The sequence below is a fragment of the Propithecus coquereli genome, unplaced genomic scaffold (assembly GCF_000956105.1).
Source record: "Propithecus coquereli isolate 6110/MARCELLA unplaced genomic scaffold, Pcoq_1.0 Scaffold294, whole genome shotgun sequence".
NCBI lineage: Eukaryota > Metazoa > Chordata > Mammalia > Primates > Indriidae > Propithecus > Propithecus coquereli.
This window is the reverse complement of record NW_012148552.1, coordinates 3,637,072-3,654,287: the sequence shown is the minus strand read 5'-3', so window position 1 is coordinate 3,654,287 and position 17,216 is coordinate 3,637,072. Positions and strand designations below refer to the sequence as shown.

At 63.8% G+C, this 17,216-nt stretch overlaps 3 protein-coding genes across 6 annotated transcripts in view; all 3 read right to left on the bottom strand.

Annotated features, from left to right (window-relative positions):
* The window catches only part of TUBGCP6 (tubulin, gamma complex associated protein 6), a 35,886-nt gene extending 32,464 nt beyond the window's left edge, over positions 1 to 3,422 (bottom strand). For 3 of the 4 annotated variants that reach the window (XR_001137679.1, XM_012648788.1, XM_012648789.1), the window contains exons 1-2: positions 2,117 to 2,857; positions 1,120 to 1,283 (exon numbers count right to left, since the gene is read on the bottom strand). Coding sequence is in view for 3 of the 4 variants with exons in the window: in XM_012648788.1 (XP_012504242.1) it covers positions 1,120 to 1,283; positions 2,117 to 2,857 (905 nt within the window). In the remaining variant the exon portion in view is untranslated. Of the gene's footprint in view, positions 1 to 1,119; positions 1,284 to 2,116; positions 2,925 to 3,386 lie in introns of those variants that run through there. The other variant, XM_012648787.1, reaches the window with a different exon arrangement.
* A 437-nt stretch (positions 3,423 to 3,859) lies between these two features.
* On the bottom strand, positions 3,860 to 9,086 carry HDAC10 (histone deacetylase 10). The gene is made up of 19 exons (XM_012648797.1): positions 8,794 to 9,086; positions 8,590 to 8,724; positions 8,290 to 8,386; positions 7,986 to 8,083; positions 7,784 to 7,888; positions 7,576 to 7,644; positions 7,269 to 7,395; positions 7,085 to 7,150; positions 6,845 to 6,904; positions 6,679 to 6,768; positions 6,474 to 6,580; positions 6,331 to 6,398; positions 5,998 to 6,250; positions 5,800 to 5,884; positions 5,235 to 5,326; positions 5,055 to 5,111; positions 4,701 to 4,779; positions 4,326 to 4,508; positions 3,860 to 4,248 (listed from the first exon to the last, which is right to left on the bottom strand). Exons 1-19 carry the CDS (start codon positions 8,850 to 8,852, stop codon positions 4,075 to 4,077), a joined length of 2,004 nt encoding a protein of 667 aa, XP_012504251.1. The 5' UTR covers positions 8,853 to 9,086; the 3' UTR covers positions 3,860 to 4,074.
* Positions 9,087 to 10,725: 1,639 nt separating this feature from the next.
* The window catches only part of MAPK12 (mitogen-activated protein kinase 12), a 7,723-nt gene continuing 1,232 nt past the window's right edge, over positions 10,726 to 17,216 (bottom strand). Inside the window, exons 3-12 of the mRNA XM_012648796.1 lie at positions 15,417 to 15,475; positions 14,163 to 14,274; positions 14,035 to 14,064; positions 13,690 to 13,737; positions 13,143 to 13,257; positions 12,866 to 12,937; positions 12,631 to 12,710; positions 12,482 to 12,560; positions 12,234 to 12,407; positions 10,726 to 11,230 (exon numbers count right to left, since the gene is read on the bottom strand). Coding sequence (XP_012504250.1) covers positions 11,151 to 11,230; positions 12,234 to 12,407; positions 12,482 to 12,560; positions 12,631 to 12,710; positions 12,866 to 12,937; positions 13,143 to 13,257; positions 13,690 to 13,737; positions 14,035 to 14,064; positions 14,163 to 14,274; positions 15,417 to 15,475 — 849 coding nt within the window. The 3' untranslated portion in view covers positions 10,726 to 11,150. The remainder of the gene's footprint in view (positions 11,231 to 12,233; positions 12,408 to 12,481; positions 12,561 to 12,630; positions 12,711 to 12,865; positions 12,938 to 13,142; positions 13,258 to 13,689; positions 13,738 to 14,034; positions 14,065 to 14,162; positions 14,275 to 15,416; positions 15,476 to 17,216) is intronic.

Genomic DNA, 17,216 nt, shown 5'->3' with positions numbered 1-17,216 from the left:
CAAAAAAAAAAAAAAAAGAACAGGGTGACAAGGATGGTGAACTGACGAGTCATCATTTCTCCTAAACAATGACCTACAAAACGAAACCTAGAAAAGTGTAAGCTAACAAATGAAATACCACTAGCAAATATTTACAGAAAAAAAGCAGTAACTTGTAGGGCCAGTTTTTAAACATGTGAGGGGTTAGCAGAGAGCAGGACCACCAGATTTGCTTTGTACATGCAAAAAGACAGGACTGAGGCCCTAGCAGCATGTTAATGGGGCAGAAAAGTAAGACAACTGCCCACACCTCTGTGCTGGGAAGCAGGGAGCCAGGCATCCCTGTAGGGATCCCCTTGGGGGCAGATGACCACATCCAGGAAAGCCCACTGGGGTTTCCTCTCCAGGACCTGGGGGCAGGATGGGGGCGGCACTCAGCTCACTGCCAGTCCTGATTCTTTAATTCAGCACTCCCCAAACAGGTATACCAGAGAATCGCCAGTAGACTGGATGTGAAAAAGGGGTTCCATGACTCAACAATAGGGCAATGTGTGTCTTCGACTCCAGTTCTGGGAGTTTTTGAGAGATACCAGCCATCAAAGACTCTGGGAGATCCTGAGTGCAGAGACCTCTGGACCCAGATGAGCCCAGGGAGTGACTGGCCACTCCCTCCAGGGAGCAAGCTACTAGCACCAGTCAGGGAAAGGATGCTACAACCAGAATCTCTCACCAGCCAGAGTGCTACTCCCAACTCTTCCAGATGTGGAAAAGGCTCCTTCGTCGGCACCCTGTGCCCAGACAGCATGTCTTCCTGGCACTGACCACACAGCCTGCTAGGCAGCCCTCGGCGACCTGGGAGCCCTGGTAGTAAGGATGTAACTCAGCTGCCTACTGACCACTCTGCTGACATTAAGGCAATGCAGGAACTTCCTTAAAGGCTGGAAGTCATTTCCCTGTGCATCTCTCTTCACTCGCAGGACTCGGACAATTTTGTACACCATGTCTGGCTGAAACTTCCAGATTCCTAATCTCATCTGAGCTGCCTGGGCTTACTGAGCACGCACTGCCCTCCACATGCCAAGGCCATGCTCACAGTGGGGTGGGGGTGGTGCACATGAAGGCAGAGACAGGCTCACGCACCATCCGATTCGCTCCCAGCACCTCCGCTTGCTGGGCTCATACGTGAGTGCAGCTTCCCACAGGTCCACGTCTGGGGTCACGCTGGGTTCAGACTGGGAATCAGGCGTCAAATTGGACGCTGACTGGAACCCTTCGTCCTCCCACTGATCCACGCTCTGAGGAACCTGCGGAGCACAGGGAAGAGCACATCACCACCCGCTCCCCTGCGCCCACGACTCGTCCCAGGGGCTTCACACACACTTCTGTTTGCTCACCGAAGCAAAGACCTAGCACATGTGTACAATACAATGTTTTCCTCCAACAAACCATTTAAGGAATTAAACAAAATAATTTATTAAAACTTTCAAGGGTTGGCCGGGCGCGGTGGCTCACGCCTATAATCCTAGCACTCTGGGAGGCCGACGCAGGTGGATCGTTTGAGCTCAGGAGTTCGAGACGAGCCTGAGCAAGAGTGAGACCCCGTCTCCACTAAAAAGATAGAAAGAAATTAGCTGGACAACTAAAAATATATATACAAAAAATTGGCTGGGCATGGTGGCGCATGCCTGTAGTCCCGGCTACTCGGGAGGCTGAGGCAGGAGGATCGCTTGAGCCCAGGAGTTTGAGGTTGCTGTGAGCTAAGCTGATGCTGAGGCACTCTAGCCCAGGCAACAGAGTGAGACTGTCTCAAAAAAAAAAAGGAACTGAATTTTTTATTTCATTTCAATTAACTTAAATTTAAAGAGGCACTCTAGGGAACAGAAATGACTTAACAACATGCTCTATCAGGTAAAACACGAAAAGCAGCATGTTGCTGTGGCCTGCAGGTGGCAGTACCCTCCCTGCTCAGGAGATGGCACCAGCAAGCCCACACCAGCATCCCTGCCTCAAAACAGCTCAGCCACCAGGTGACCTAGACTTGAGCCATGCTACTTTACCATGATAAAACAAAAGCCAAAGAAAGCATTTTCCAAATCCCCAGGGAGATAAAAGCAGGGAAAACAAACACTCCACCTACCTTAATGGCCAGTCCAGACAGGTCTGCACTGTCTGGCACCGGAGGCAGGTCCAGTCGAATATCCATGTCGTAAGTGCGGCTGTGCACAAGGGCACCAAAGAGCGAGACCCGGGTGTCTCTCTCAAATCTGTCACTACAAGGGTCACCAAATGAAAAGAGCCCAACAGTGGGCAGGCCAGTGCCTGGGGCAGCCTCCATAACCTGAAGTGTTTCCTGGGTCATGCTGTGACACAAAGATTCCTCTCTGGATATCAAAGACTGAATGTCCATCTCAAACACACTCAGGTCATAGCAATCGTACCCGCCATATGGAACGTTTCTCCCAACATGTTTGTTGTTAAGGAAGTAGCCCCGTTTTCTTTGCAGTACTTGAGGGGGACCACTCCCTGCCAGCTGAACCAGGAGATCCAAAACAGACCCCACCTCCGCAACCGGACAGCAAGGAGCTGCTTCAAGCTCCTCCACAAGCTCCTCCAAACGGTCTGCCTCGGGGCCCAGGCCACCCACTCTCAAGTCAAAGGACAACATGAGGATCTTGTTTCTCACTGGGAGTTTTGACAGGTCAGGCTGCAGCTGATGCATCTCATCTTGAAAAAGATTTGTGAAAAGAGCATTGTAGGCCACCCTCTTGAGACTCTGCTTTGCCCTCTTCCGGTTCACCCTGCGCTGGCCCAGGTGAGTCTTAGCAGCAGGCAGGAGGGCTTCACACAGGTCATCGAAGAGCTGGGTGATGCTGGCCATGCCGACCCCTTCTCAACTCCGGGCCCCCAGAGTGAGAAAACACCTTACCCCGGCTTCACGTCACATTCTGAAAAACAGGCAGTGGCAGGTCAGACAGGGTTAAATGACAGGTAGCCTCTTAATCCTGAAGCACAGAACTTGCATTTTAAACGGGTTGCTCTACACGGAGTAAGCACGCTCTGCCCTCCCCAGCCCGCCTGTGCTGCCCCGGCGGCCCTCAGGGCGGGCCACAGGAGCCCACCGAGCGCCAGCTGGCGTTTTTCTTCTAATTCACTAGTCTTTAACCTTCAGGAGGCCACAGAACGTAAAAAAGCCGAAGAACGAAATATGCATCAAGGAAGTACGTAGTGGACGTACGCGGCCTTGCACGCGTTCCCGGGGTCCCCTTGCAAGGCCGGAAGAGGCTGCTGCCCGGGGCCTCGCGGACTAGAGAGGGGATCTAGGGGAGCGGCCGGGGTGGAGGGGAGCGGCGGCGCGGGCAGGGGCCCCGGGGTCTGGCCTGTACGCCCGCCCAGTCGTCTGGCCTCACCAGGGGAGAGAACCCTTGATTCCCGTTCCCGCTGCCGCCGCCGCGTCACGGCCACGCGACCGTCAAGACCTCTACAGCCGGCGCACCGGAACTGCGTCACAGGTGGGAGGCTCCAGCCGGCGCTTGAGGAGGGGTGTGGCCGGAGCCGCGGTCCGGCCCCGCCCTATGGCTTCCGCAGCGCACTTCCGGCTGGCGCCCGAGTCGCGCGCGCCCAGAGCCCCGTCATGACGGATATGAAGGAGGCGGAGTCAGACTCTGGTTTCTCCAAGTTTACTGACGTGGGGCAGGGCCGCCGCGGGGCGGAGCGGAGCTGGGAGAGGTGGGGCGGAGCTGGGCTTTCGGGGGTCGGAGGGGGCGAGGCGGGCCGCTCCAGCCCGGCCCTGCCACGGAGGCGGCGGGCGGTGCTGAGCAGGGAGCTGGCGGGGGCGGGGCGGGGGCGGAGCTGGGGAGGGGAGGGGCGGGGCGGAGCTGGGGAGGGACGATGGGGACGGGAGGCGGCGGGCGGTGCTGAGCTGGGGATTGTGGCCGGGCTGGGACCGGCGCGTGCTGTTACTTCTGCGGCGCTGACACTCCCGCCGCGGCCGGTTCCGCGCTGCCTCGGGAGGACGGCGCTGGAGCAGGAGGCGGGAGAGCGCGCCGTCGCGGCTGCTCCAGCCCTGGCCGCCGCGCCCAGCAGGGCCGCGCGTCCTCAGCCGGCCTCACCCGCCACCTGCAGCATCTTCCACTGTGGCTCCAGCTGCCGCCTGAGTTCCCTGAGGGCTCGGACGTCCTCCGGAGCGGCCCCCGAGAAAGGGCCCAGGCTGGGAGGCGCCTCTCCGTGCAGCACCCGGGCCAGGACCCCGGCCAGCTGGGGCGTGGACTCCTGTGCCAGCGCCCAGGGGAAGCAGTCACTGTCTTTCCCAGCCCCCACCCCACCGCAGGTCCACCCACCTGACTCACCTCCTCCACCAGAGCCAGGACTCGGCCCCCTGCGGGCCCCCGCAGCACTGCAGCCAGGAGAGCCGCTTGGGGACCCTGCAGGCCATGGGCAGGCCCCAGGGCCACCAGCACCAGGTCAGGCTGGAAGCCGTAGGCCAGGGGCAGCACCAGGCCCAAGACGCAGCTCAGGAACCCACCAGTCATCTGTGGAGACAGTAGGGCCCCAGCTTCTCATCCAGGGACACCCCTCCTGCTGGCTCTGCCCCCGCCTCCTAGGAAGTGAGCAGGGAGCCAGGAGGGGCCAGGGGCCTAGCTCTCATGACAATGTCAGTGAGGTGGCTGCACGCATTAATGGGGTCTCCCCCAGCTGCCCTGCCACACGGCATGGCCACTCACCCCTGGCAGTGGTGTGGAGACGTGGAACATGGAGGGGGCAGCTGCCTCTTTGCCCCCGATGCTCAGCCACAGAGTCCTCCTTCCAGGGAGAGTGAGCACATGAACATGAGTGTGTGTGTGAGGCCCTGCCCACCCGCCTGAACCCGGGCAGCAAAGGCAAGGCAGAGAAGAGCCAGGGAGCGCTGACTGCTGACCCTCTGTGCGGAAGGCCTGCCTGGCGTTGCCCCATCCCAAACCCCAGCTGAGGAAGGCCCCATTCTGTATACAGAGTGCCCCATCCGCGCAGCCCCCTGGGGGCCCTGCCACATGCCCATCCATGTGCTCGACTGGATAGATGCGTGACCTGAGTCATACCCATCATCAGGGAGGTCCAGGGGCCGGTCCAGTTGTCCCAGGGCCACACAGAACAGCCTGGAGGAAGAATCAGCCCCAGGACAGGCTGTGTCCACACTGCCCAGACTCCATTGCCAGAGCTCTCCCCACATGGCCAGCTGGGGTACGGGCTACCCACAGGCCCTGCCCCTGAAGGCTCACCTCTGGGCGCCACGGGACAGCCCTCTCCGAATGGCCACATCCAGGATGGCCACTGCAGCAGAGGCCGGGATGGCTGCGATACCGCTGCTCACCTGTGCGATGAATCAACAGTTGTGGGGGATGAGACACCAGCCACCCACCCCCAAGCCAGGTAAACAGACCCAGTCATGGCTCCTTTTGGTCTGTGTCTACATGGCTGTTATCAGCCCTTCCTCACACTCTGAGATCAAATCCCTCCATTTCTGAAAATAAGATGCTTAAATTTATACTTTGTACTTTTATTATTATCATCATTCTTTTGGGGCACAGAATGTAGGATAAATCTATACTTTAAATCATCCCCTTCACCTCTCTGCCAAAGAACATTTAGTTGAGGAGGCTGAGGCAGGGGACACCCACAATCCCGTCCCTGGGGCAGTTCTGGGAATGGTTCCTGGCACAAGGCCACATGCATGTCCCTGTGGTTCTACACCACCCAGCCCCCTCTGGACTGGCCACTCCCCGCTATCAGGTCCTGGGCCCTACCTGAGTCCACTGCACCCGCAGCCCCTCCCAGATACCCCACCTGCCCATCCAGGATCCCATCTAAGAGGTACAGGAGCTTCCCAAGTGCAGCGAGGGCCTCATCCGGGGCCAGGGATGCATGTGGCCTGTGGTGGACAGAACATGTGGACAAGTGGCCATAAGGTGACTGCACGTCAGTTACACACAGGCACGTGCACAGACACGGCCCCACCGCTCTCCCCAGGCTGGCCCTGCCCACCTGGCCCAGGTCTCTGCCTCCTCCCTCGGTGCTGATTTCTCCTGATGGAGAACATCAGGGGGCAGGACCAGGGTGGCATCTGGCGCGGTCAGGGCAACGGCCGTGCGGACGGGGGGTGTGGGGTGGAGGCGCCGCTGGTCCAGGAGGGAGCTCAGCACAGCAGCTGCTGCCTCGCATGCACGGCCCCCGGGCGGCACAGGCAGGGGCCTCCCCTCTGGGGAGCGGGCGCTGGGACTCAGTGCGGCGACCACGTCTAGGGACAGTTCAGAGTCACCGCCACTGCAAGGAGGTGCAAGGTGGGATGCCCCCAGCCCAGGCCCAGGCCCCACCAACCTTGCTGCTGGAGGCTCACCCAGTGAGGGGCCTGGGCTGCTCGAACACTCTGGATGGACTCCAGGGCACTGCGTGGGTGAATCGAGAGTGGTGAGGCGAGGCCTGGCCTCCACCCTGGCCCTCTCCGCCCCCTCCCTTCGCACCTCTGACACGGCATCAGGGGCCCCGGCAGGGGCGGGGCCGGGTCCCCCAGCAGTGCCTGCACCGTCATGCACACCGACTGTGCCAGTGACTCCAGGTGGTAGCCGCCCTGGGAGAAGGGCAGGGGTGTCACTGCGTGGGGCTGGACTCCCAGGCTTCCACGTGGTTGGCTCCAAGCCGCTGGCCCTCGCACCCTCCCCTGGTCACCTCCAGCACTGCGCAGACTCGGCCGCCGGCCAGCACCTGCAGCAGCTGTGTGAGGTGGGCGAAGCACTCCGGCGTGGCCTGCATCTGCCCCTGGAACCAGAGCTGTGCGTGATGGGGGCAGGGCCCAGGACCCCAGAGGCCCTCCCCAGCCAGGCCAGGCCCTCACCTCAGGGTCCCCGATGGCTGAGTCAAATCCTGCGGAGACTAGCACCAGCTCAGGGTCAAACTGCAGGCCATGCCAGGGTGCAGAGGGGAAGGAGGAGGCTGGAGTGGGTGCAGGGGCAGCCTGGTGCTGCCTTCCTCACCACCCCTCCGTTGCTGAGAGGCCCTCCGCACTCCTGCCTTCATCTCATGCCCACCTGCCTGGGGGGCTGCCTGCCTTGGGGCCCACCCACCGTGCAGTCACCTCAAAGGCCAGCGGCAGCAGCAGGTGCAGGAAGGCAGCCATGTAGTCAGCATTTCCCATCCCGACCTTGTGGGGTGGGGGTGGGGATGTCAGTGGGCCAGCTCTGCCAATGGGGGCCCTGGCAGGATGCTCAGGCTACACTTTGGAGACCCAGAACCGTAGGGTGGGGAGCCCAGGGGGGCACCTGGTTCCAGGGCAGATTGACAGTGAAGCCACGGCCCTGTCCCCATCCAACGGCATCTGCATTTGACTCTCGTAGGAAAGGCCAGAAGCGCCCATGCTCATATCGGTGCCAGGAGAAGTAAAGGACACTGCAAACAGCCAGCCGGGGTCAAAGGTCAAAGGTCAGGACCCTAGCAGCTCCGTGGCTCCTCACAGAACCCGACCCCTGAGGACACAGCTGCGTCTCCCCCCTTGGATTTTCCCAGGCCAGGCCGTGGACCCCAAGAGTGGGGTTGCAGGGAAGGGTTGTGTCCCCACCCCCAGCTCACCTGGGGTCATCCTCAAAGATGTACTGGATGCCCTGGCCGTGGTGGATGTCCCAGTCGACGACCAGGACCCTGGGACAGACAATGCGGGGGGTCACTGGGGCCTCCCACCTCCAGCCAGGAATGGGAGGAGGCCGGGTGGGCTGTCAGCCTCCTTTGCCCCTTCCTGTCTGGCCTGGGTCCTCCACCGCGCAGCCAGCCTGGCACACACCTGTGCAGCCCGTGTTTCTGCTTGGCATGTTCAGCTGCTATCGCTACATTGTTGAACACGCAGAACCCGTTGGCGGCTGCCCTCTGGCTGTGGTGCCCAGGGGGCCTGGGGGTGAGAGTGGGGTATCACCCATGTCAGGGTCATCCTGTCCCCTCCCCAGGCCACCCACGAGGGGGCAGCCTCGTGAAGGGGCAACTCTCACCTCACCAGGGCGAGCCCATTGTGCACAGCTCCCAGGAGCACGGCGTCCACCAGCTGCAGCGCAGCCCCCGCGGCCAGCCGGGCACAGTGAAAAGTACTCTGTGGGGCAGGGGTGCAAGTGAGCCCCATGCCGGGCAGCAGGGCACCAACCGCTGGGCAGAACAGGCCAGGCCAGTCCCAGGTGCCAGCAGTGGCAGCAAGCAGGGCATGCAGGGTGCTGTCACATGCGTGAACAACGCATGGGGCCGGGGGTGGCGCCATGGACATGAGCGCACAGGTGTGTGGGTGTGTACGAGGGCACGCACCGGGTGGAAGTACACGGCATCGTACTGTCTGGACAGCGCCTGTAGCTCCCCCTTGCCCAGGACCTGGGTCCCCCGAACCAAGGCCACGTACTCCGGGCTGCAGACAGCAGACAGGCAGGAAAAGCAGGGTCACCACAGGCGCAGGGAGGGGAGTGGCTGGGGTCGGTGGTGGAGGGCCCACCCGTGCTGCCTCGTGGCTTTGAACTGCTCACCCACCCACCCGATGGTAAAACTGGCGGGCTTAGGGAAGCCCAGGTTCCTGGGCGGGCTGCCCCCCAACCTGGGGCTGCGGGGTCTGACCTGTGCACCAGCCCCAGCTCTGCCTCCGAGGCCTCGCGGGCTGACAGTCGCAGGCACCTCTGCTCCAGGCCGCACTGCCGCAGGCGGTCCAGGACTGCAGTCAGGCGCTCGGGACACTCAATCTCGCACTCGGGGCTGGGGCAGATTGGGGGCTCAGTGTCCAGAGCCCCTCACCATCCCCGACCTCAGCCAGGTCACACTTACTCGTCCCAGAGCAGCCGGGGGGCCGTCATGTCCTCATGGTACACGAGCGCAGTCCCCATGGCTGGGCTGTGGTTACTTGGGACCACTCCCGGGTGGCAGGACCAAAACCCCTCCCTCAAGGTGACTGCACGTCTTATACCCACTGCAGCCTGGGGAGCAGCCCGGTGCCTGGGACCTGCCTGGGACAGAGCCCGGGCAGCAGGTGGGGCCAGGGCAGGAACACTCAGAACTCAGGCAGCTCAAGGGTCCCCAGTGCACAGACGGCGCCAAGCGAGGCCACGAACAGGGGTGGCCCCAGGGCGGGCTTCCGGCTTCCTGTGATTCCGTCTGGGTCCTGCTCCACCCCTGGCTGCAGCAATCCCCGCCCCAAAGCGGGATGGGCCAGAGGAGGCCCCACCTCCTCCACCTCCAGAGCTGCCATGGTGGGCCGCCGGGTGAGGGTGGGGTGGGGCGTGCCCAGGCCCTCTGGGGCTGTCCCTGGGGCCCCGCGCCACCCACCCATGCTCTGTTCTGCCCCCAGCTTCCCTCAAGCCCACCTTGAACATGCAGGGTCAGACCTGCTGGCAGCACCCCGCGTCCATTGTGGCCTAGGGCCCGCCTCCCAGGGCTGGGGAGGAGCCAGTTGAAGTGGGGGAAGCTGAGGTCCACAGGGGCAGTGGCTCCTGAGGGGCTGGTGGTCCCAGGCAGTGGTTGTGGCTCAGTCCCCAAGTTTCAGAAGGGAGTGACAGGGAGACCCCTGGCAGGAGAGCAGACAGAGTCAGGGTCAGGGCAGAAGCCAAGACGCTGGACAGGAACCAGGGCAGTCGGGAGAAGCAGGACAGGTCTGATGGAAGGGGCGCAGTGTGTGAAGGATGGGGGTGCGGCCACAGCCACAGAGCAAGATGCCCCAAGAGAGGAGGAAACCTCCAGCCTCGCCCAGAACCCTGGGGTGGGCGCTGTTGTGTGCATCTGGTGCTCAGTCATGGGGTCCTGGGGCCCCCAATCCTCTTCCTTGCTCAGCCCCAGGCAGGGCCAGCCCCATCCGAGCCTCCCTCCTGCAAGCAGCAGAAACGGCTGGACCCGCCAGAGCACAGGGGCTGCGAACGTCCAGCAAATCAGGACCACTCCCAGCCAACGGTGGAGGCTGGGGGAGCACAGAGGGTCTGGGCAGGGATATGCAGGAGAGGCACAAGCGTGACCCTGGGCAGACAAGGCCAGTGTCCACGGTGGCAACGCGTCTGACCAAATTTGGCTGGGCCAACTGTGCACATGTCCATCCAAACTCCCAGCTGGAGGAGGGGGCCCCGGGCCTCCCCCCCACCCCCCCACATCACTGTGCCCCAGCCTGGCCCCACTCTGGGTGCACCTGTCGGTGGGAGGGGGTGAGGAGCCAGGGTGGTGGGAGCTCATGCGTGGCCTGAGGCCTGTGGAGGGTAGCGTGGGCCACTGGGCCACAGTGGAGGGAGAGGCACCCAGCCGCAGGACCAGAGGGGTCTCGAGGTGCTCCGCGTGTCCCCTGCCTCCCCAGGAACCTTCTAGCTGCGGAAGGCACAGGGAGCTCAGCCAGGCTCGAGGCCCAGGCTGGGTCCTAACACAGCCCCCATCAGGCCCTGCCCCTGGGCCGGCTCCCGGTCCACACCCTGCAGCCTGCACTCTGAGCTGTCAGAGGAAGGTCACCCCGTGACAAGGGAGGGGCCGAGCCCTGGTGTGGGCGCTCACGGCTCACTGGAACAGGACTGGTGACGTGGGCAGCAGCTCTGTGGCCTGGGGGAGGCGGGACCCTCAGGAGCCCCCCCCACCCCGCTCCCCAGCTCTCAGGCCAGCCTCCTATCTCTGTGCAGCTCCGAGGCCTCAGGGTGGGGACCCAGCGTGAGGACACACAGCTGGAGAGAGAGATCTACAAAAGTGTTTATTCCCTTCCAGCCACGTGCACACGCTGCAGGCTGGCTGACATTCCAGGCTGGGGAGCAGGAGAGTCCACGACTGACCCCGAGCTGGGGCCTGCGCCCTCCCTCTGTCCTTCCTCTCCAGCAGGGCCTGGAGCACGCAGGGCTCGGAGGCCAGGACTCGACCCTGGGCCCTGCCAGCTCTGACATTTCTTGCTGCACCTGGCAGAGGCCAAGGCTCCAGGGGTTGGAGGCCGTCCCCAGGTCGGGCGGAAGTCCTGTCCAGGAAGTTCAGATGCTCCGGCAGGGCTGAGGTGGTGCCGGAGAACAGAGGAACAGGCCTGGGCAGGAGGGTCCGTGGAACGAGGGGTCTGCTCCCAGTAGATGCCTTGGGATGCCAGCCCCGGCCAGGGTCGAGGTGGTAACCAGGACCCCTCCCGGGGGTAGGCCAAGGCAAGGAGCCTCCTCCGCCAGCCTGGAGCCCAGAGGTCTTCACAGAGCCGTCTCCTTGGAAACCCTGGTCCCCAGCTGCCTGGGCGGCTTGAAGCTGAGCACCTCTTTGTAAGTGACACCTGGGAGGCAAGCGCAGAGAGGGAGCCGTCAGCTCACGGAGCAGGGCGAAGCCAGGGCCTCGGGGGCCCTCCAGCCCTGAGGGCCAGTCCGCCGAGGAAGGTCTGTGTGAAGGGCCCGCTGCTACCTATCTGGATTTTCCTAGGGAAACAGGAGGCGACAAGCACTTGCATTCCTGACCAAGGACTCGGCCACAGACGGGCCACATGTGCACCACGGGCTGCTGTGAAAGCAAAAGCGCCGGCCACAGTGTGTGGGTGGGGACCGCAGAGAGGATCCTGTGGCCCGTGGTTTTCAAGTTATCTTTTTTAGCAGCAGAAACCTTTCATCAAACAAAACCAAACTCATACGCACACAACACAGCACGGCTAAGGGAGGGGCCCCTGCTGGAGACACCCAGGAACCCTGTGGTCCTGAGGAACACAGTTTGAGAACCTCAACCCAGCCAGCCCACGACCAGGGCGGGGCTGGGGCGCTGCAGGCCCCAGGCCGGCCACGCAGCCACGGAGAGCACCGGCCCAGCCCTCACGGCCACTCCAGAGCAGAGCCGAGGCCAGGTCCAGCGTGGGGCTTCCCTGAGCGTGGCTCAGAGATGGACAGGCCTGCGTGGGAGGGGCGACCGCACAAAGCCTGCAGGGGGAGGGCACAGCTGCAGGGGACGGGACTGCTCAGTCAGGCTGCACAGGGAGGGATGGCTGGGGCAACCACGGACGGCTGTGCAGTCGTCCAGAAGGGAGGGGTCCTAAACTGGGCCAGGAAAGGCAAGGACAGACGCCAGGGGTGTGAGCAGAAAGGCCCTGGGGACAGGTGGACGTGGAGGGGACTCCTGGGCAGCCCAGGGCTCTAGCCTGGACATGGGGGAGGCAAGGCAACCAGGGCAGGGTGGCACGTCTGTGGCCACCCTCCCCCCATCCCTCAGCTCCAGCCAGCAGTCCCAGGCCGCATGGCTGTACGCTGCCCTCTGACCTCCTGACCTCCTCTTCGCCTGCCCGGAGCCCCACTCACGCTTCCACTCGTCCAGCGTGCGGTCCACGTCGTCGAAGGAGTCGTCGTACTTCTGGGCCTTGGGCGCATCTTCCGCGTCGTGCAGGGACTCGAAGTAGGGGTGGGCCAGCGCCTCGGCCGCCGTCACCCGCTGCTCCGCATCCAGCACCAGCATCTTCTCCAGGAGGTTCACGGCTGCGGGGGGCTCACATCAGGCCGGGCTTCGGGAGGCCCCCGGTCCACGCCCTGCACCGCCCACCCTGCCCTACCCAGGGGGCTGGCGTTGGTCAGGATGGAGGCGAAGTCCTTCTTCTCCAGCTCCGGGAGGCCCTTCATGTAGTTCTTCGCCTGTCGGGGAGAGAGGGTGAGGAGCCAGCCCCACGCCAGGGCCGCCCGCCCCCCACAGCGCCCCACTGACATCCGCGCTCTGCAGCCTCTGCACGAACTCGGGCGACGGCGTGCCGGTCACCTTCATGATCTCCTTCAGCTGGTCCAGGTCTGCACTGAGCTCAGGAGCACAGCTGGGGCCAGAGAGCGGGGCCCTGACCCCGGCCTGGGGAGGAGCCCAGCCCCCGCCCCCCACACTGCCCCCACCTCCCCACACTGCCCCACGGCCCCCACCCGCCCTCCACCTGCCCCAGGCTGGAGGATACGGTCGTTGCCCTTGAACAGTGTCTTCCCCGTGATCATCTCTGCCATGATGCAGCCCACGGACCAGATGTCCACTGAGACAGAAGCCCCAGTCAGCGCTCCGTGGGCGGCGGGGGACAAAGACAGGGGAGGGGGACACAGACATGGCCGATCGGGTTTGGCCTGCCCACGCCCCCGTCCGGCTCCCACTCAAGCTCAACAGCCGCCCCAGGAGCAGCCATCAGGCCGTGGGTTAGTGGCAGTGCCACGGGGAGGCTGCGTGTCTGGGCAGCGTCTCACCAGTCTGTGTGTAGCGCATCCAATTCAAGATGACCTCGGGTGCCCGGTACCACCGCGTCACCACGTATCCGGTCATCTCACTGTCTGCCTGCCTGGCCAGGCCGAAGTCCAGGATCTGGGGGAGAATGGGAGGGTCGGGGCTGAGGGGCCCTGAGGACGGGCGGGCCAGCTGACCCCAAGAGGGCTGCGCTGGAGCCTCCTGCCGACTTTCCAGAGCTTGTGGCTACAGCCTCGGACCCCAAGCCACCTCCTTCTCCCCCGCGGCCGGGTCCCCCAGCCCAACCAACTTCAGGAGCAGATGGTCTGGGGGTCTCCCTCCCCTCTTGGGCACCTCTGCTCAGCCCCGCCTCAGGTCAAGCACGGGGCCCTGAGACACCCCACCTTCTCCCGAAGTAGGGAGGGCCTCCCCAACGCCCAGCTGCTCGGCCACTGCCCAGAGCCTGGGGTCTGGGCCCCTGCCTGGGCCTGAGGGCAGGCGGTCAGGGGGCAGCTCAGCAGGGACGCCTGGCTCCCTGCCCCACGGTTCTCCCCGCCGGGCAACACACACCTTAAGCTCACAGTCCTCATTCACCGCGAGGTTGCCCGGCTTCAGGTCCTGGGGGCAGAGCAAAAGTGGCCAAGATGCCCAGCCCACCGGGGCATGTGCTTGGCCCAGAGCCCGGGCAGCACCTAAAGAAGGGGCCACCAGGATCAGCCTGTCCCTCCACCCCCGACCCCCGCAGAGGTGCCCGGGCCCCCAGGGCAGACTTCCGACAGGGGCCCTGCTCAGACAATGCTGCGCACCCCCAACCAGACCCCATCAATCCCCCGACGGTGAGAGGTGATGCTGGGGGACTGAGCCCTCCCATGCCCACGTGGTGGGGGACCGACGGGTGGCCCTGCCAGGACTCACTCTGTGGATGATGCCAGCGTCGTGGATATACTGCAGGAGAGGGGAGGCAGCCATCAGCTTGGGGACCCCAGGGACCTTGGAGCCACAGAGCCCCACCCACGCCCAGCAGACCCCCTCCACAGCCCCACCTTGAGTCCCTTCAGCATCTGGTACATCAGGAACTGGATCCGGTCCTCACTCAGCTTCTCGTGCTTCATGAGTTTGCCCAGGTCAGTCCCCATGAACGGCATCACCAGGTAACTGGGTGGGGCCGGGCCCAGTCAGCGGCAGGGCCAGCCCCTGGATCCGGGGCCCTGCTGCCCCACCCCGCAAGTACTTGGCTCCAGAGCAGGGCCAGTCTCCGTCCACCATCTGGCCCCACCTGTCTCTCAGCAAGGCCCACATTTCCCTCCCGACTGCGCTTTGGGCTTTTTTGTTTTTGAGACAGGTCTTGCTCTGTCACCCAGGCTAGAGTGCAGTGGCATAATCACGGCTCACTCCTGGGCTCAGGGGTCCTCCCACCTCAGCCTCCTGAGCAGCTGGGACTACGGCTGCACACCACCATGCCTGCATATTTTGTTTTTTTTTTTAGAGATGGGGTCTCACTATGCTGCCCAGGCTGGTCTCGAACTCCTGGCCTCAGGTGATCCTCCCACCTTGGCCTCCCAAAGTGCTATGATTACAGGCGTGAGCCACCATGCCCAACCCACTTTGGGGTTTTTGAACTCTCAACTGAAGGGCCACGCATGCCAGGCTAGGGACTGAGGCTGCGTCCCGAAGGCAGCGGAGCACGAATCTTCATAGACAGGGGAGGGAGGTGGTCGGCTTCCATTTCAGGCCTGGGCCAGAGAGAGGAGGGCCTCAGGGTGAGGTGTTTGGGTCAGAGGAGCGGGCTGGCCAGGTGGAGAGAGACCAAGGGGTGTAGCACTTAACCCTCCCGGACGCGGAGGCCAGCGTGGTCCGTGACCTCTGCAGGCCAGGCAGCAAGGAGCCTGCTGCCCTCTCTAGCCCTTCCGAGGCCTGGCCCTGGGGTCTTGGCCAACAACAGCATGAGTCCAGGGTGGCCAGCCACAGGCGGGCTCGACAGGGCAAGGGCAGGGCGGGTCCTCCTGCCACTTCTTTCCCCTCCCTGCCGGCAAAAAGGTCAGCGGCTCCAGTTACGGGCCACACGCTTGGCGCCAGGGTCCCGAGCACGGGACCTGCCTGTTAACAAATGCTCAGGCCCAAGGTTCACACCTCCGGTCCTGGAGCGGGCCCAGGTACCAGGCTCGGAGGCGACAGGTGGCCCGGGCGCCGCCGGCTGTGCCAGTGCCACAGGTACCAGGGACACGTGGGCGAGGGGTGGGCAGTGCACCCCACTCGGGCTGTGGGGAGGAGCCCTGCCAGCCCAGGCCGGCACTCACAAGTCTGTGAAGTCGTCCAGGGTCTCGTCCGGAGTGAACACATCCAGCAGCCCGATCACCTGGAAGAGGGCCAGGCACCACGTGGGGTTCAGGGTGCAGCAGAGGGCCCAGGGGCTTAGGCACCCCCAAGGGTGGCACTGCCTTCTAGGCAGGAACCCCGACAGCTGTTCTGGTCACCCCCACTGTCCATGGGGCCTGACTCGGCCCGCTGGCAGTGTGGCCCAGCCCTGGCACACACATCCACAAACAAGGGCTATTTTCGGATGGTGACAGCCGGGATCTCCTGGGGGAGGGGCAGCCCCAAGTCTGGGCTGGCTCTGACCCACCAAAGGGCTCCAGCCCCTTGGCCCTTCCTCCCCCTTTCCCCTCCCCAACCAAGCAGACCCAGGCCCCGATAGAAAAGCCAACACCCGGCAGGTTCTTCCCCGGGGCGGGCAGCACTGTGACCACCTGGTCCCCACAGAGCCCCTGGTTGGGGAAGATGGACAACAGACAGGTAAAGTGTCAGCTGCTGCCCAGCACCTGGGCAGACGTGGGGGACAGGGCCCCCAGGTCCCAGAGAGGCCTCGAGGAAGAGCTCCGCACAGCTGAGCAGCCAAGAGGCAGGTGGACGTGCCCGCGGGGGGACACCTGGCAGAGGCCACACTCACAGTGGCCGAGGCGGGAGCTTGAGGAACTCGGGGAGGGAGGCCAGGTGGCCAAGGCCCAGGCCAGGGAGGAGCCGAGGAGAGGCCAGAGGGAGCCCGGGCACGGCCTCCCACACCGGGTCAAGGTGTGGCTCGCTCCTAAGAGCCGACAAGGAAAGGTGCGAGCAGGGTGGATGATAAACGCCCCCTCCTGCCTCGGTGTAGGGACAGACCAAGTGAGGCGAGAATGGACACCCAATGGAAGGACATCTGGGTGACCACTGCCACCACCGGGCCCAGGGCTGTGGGCAGGAGGGTGGGTGGAGAGGAGAAGGGAACAGAGGGCCTGCGGGCACACGCTGCAGACCTGACCTGAGGGCGCAAAGCCTCGGGGGCGCCCGGGAGAGTGTCTGGCAAGAAGAGCACGGAGAACGGGGCCTCAGCGGTCAGGGGTCCCCCAGACGCGCTCTGCCTCTGTAGCAGGGACCAAGGCCCAGAGGATGGACGGGGCTGGGGTTTGCGGGGAGGGAGAGGGCCTGGGGGTGGCAGGACGGGGCCTGTGGCAGCCCCTCCTTCCCACAGCCAGCAAGACCAGGAGAGCCTTGGGCTCCTCAGGGGAAAATGGCGCCACAATGTGCAGAGCGACCCAGCTGCAGGCAGTGAGGAGCCCGGTGGGGACGGCAGGACCCACTGGCACAGCGGGGTGACCCCGGCACAGGCTGGGCCACAGGGGGGCAGCAAGCCCTTGGCTGGACAGGGGCCAGGCAGGTGGTTGGGTGGGCAGGAGTGGGGGGCCGTGGGGAGGGCTGGACGACGCCTGGGGAGCAGGCTGTACTCAAAGGACAGGGTGAGGCGGGGCAGGGTGGGTGTCCACCACCAGTGGATTTCACACAGAAGGGGCAGGGCGAGCCCAGGGCCTGGGCAGACATGGGGAGTCTGAGAGAATTAAGGGCCCACCAGGCAGCCAAGAGAGTGGCAGTGGCCAGGAACCCACAGGATCAATTTGCAGGTGGACACAGGGCCTCGTTCTCCCAGTGGGCTGGTGGCTCCAATGACCCAGGAAGGTCCAGAAGGAGCATCGGGATCTGGAGTCTCCGTGCCCAGACCAGGGCTGAGGCAGGAGTGACGGCCCAGGCAGAACCGTGTCAGGAAACCAGAGCTGCCCTGGCAGAGA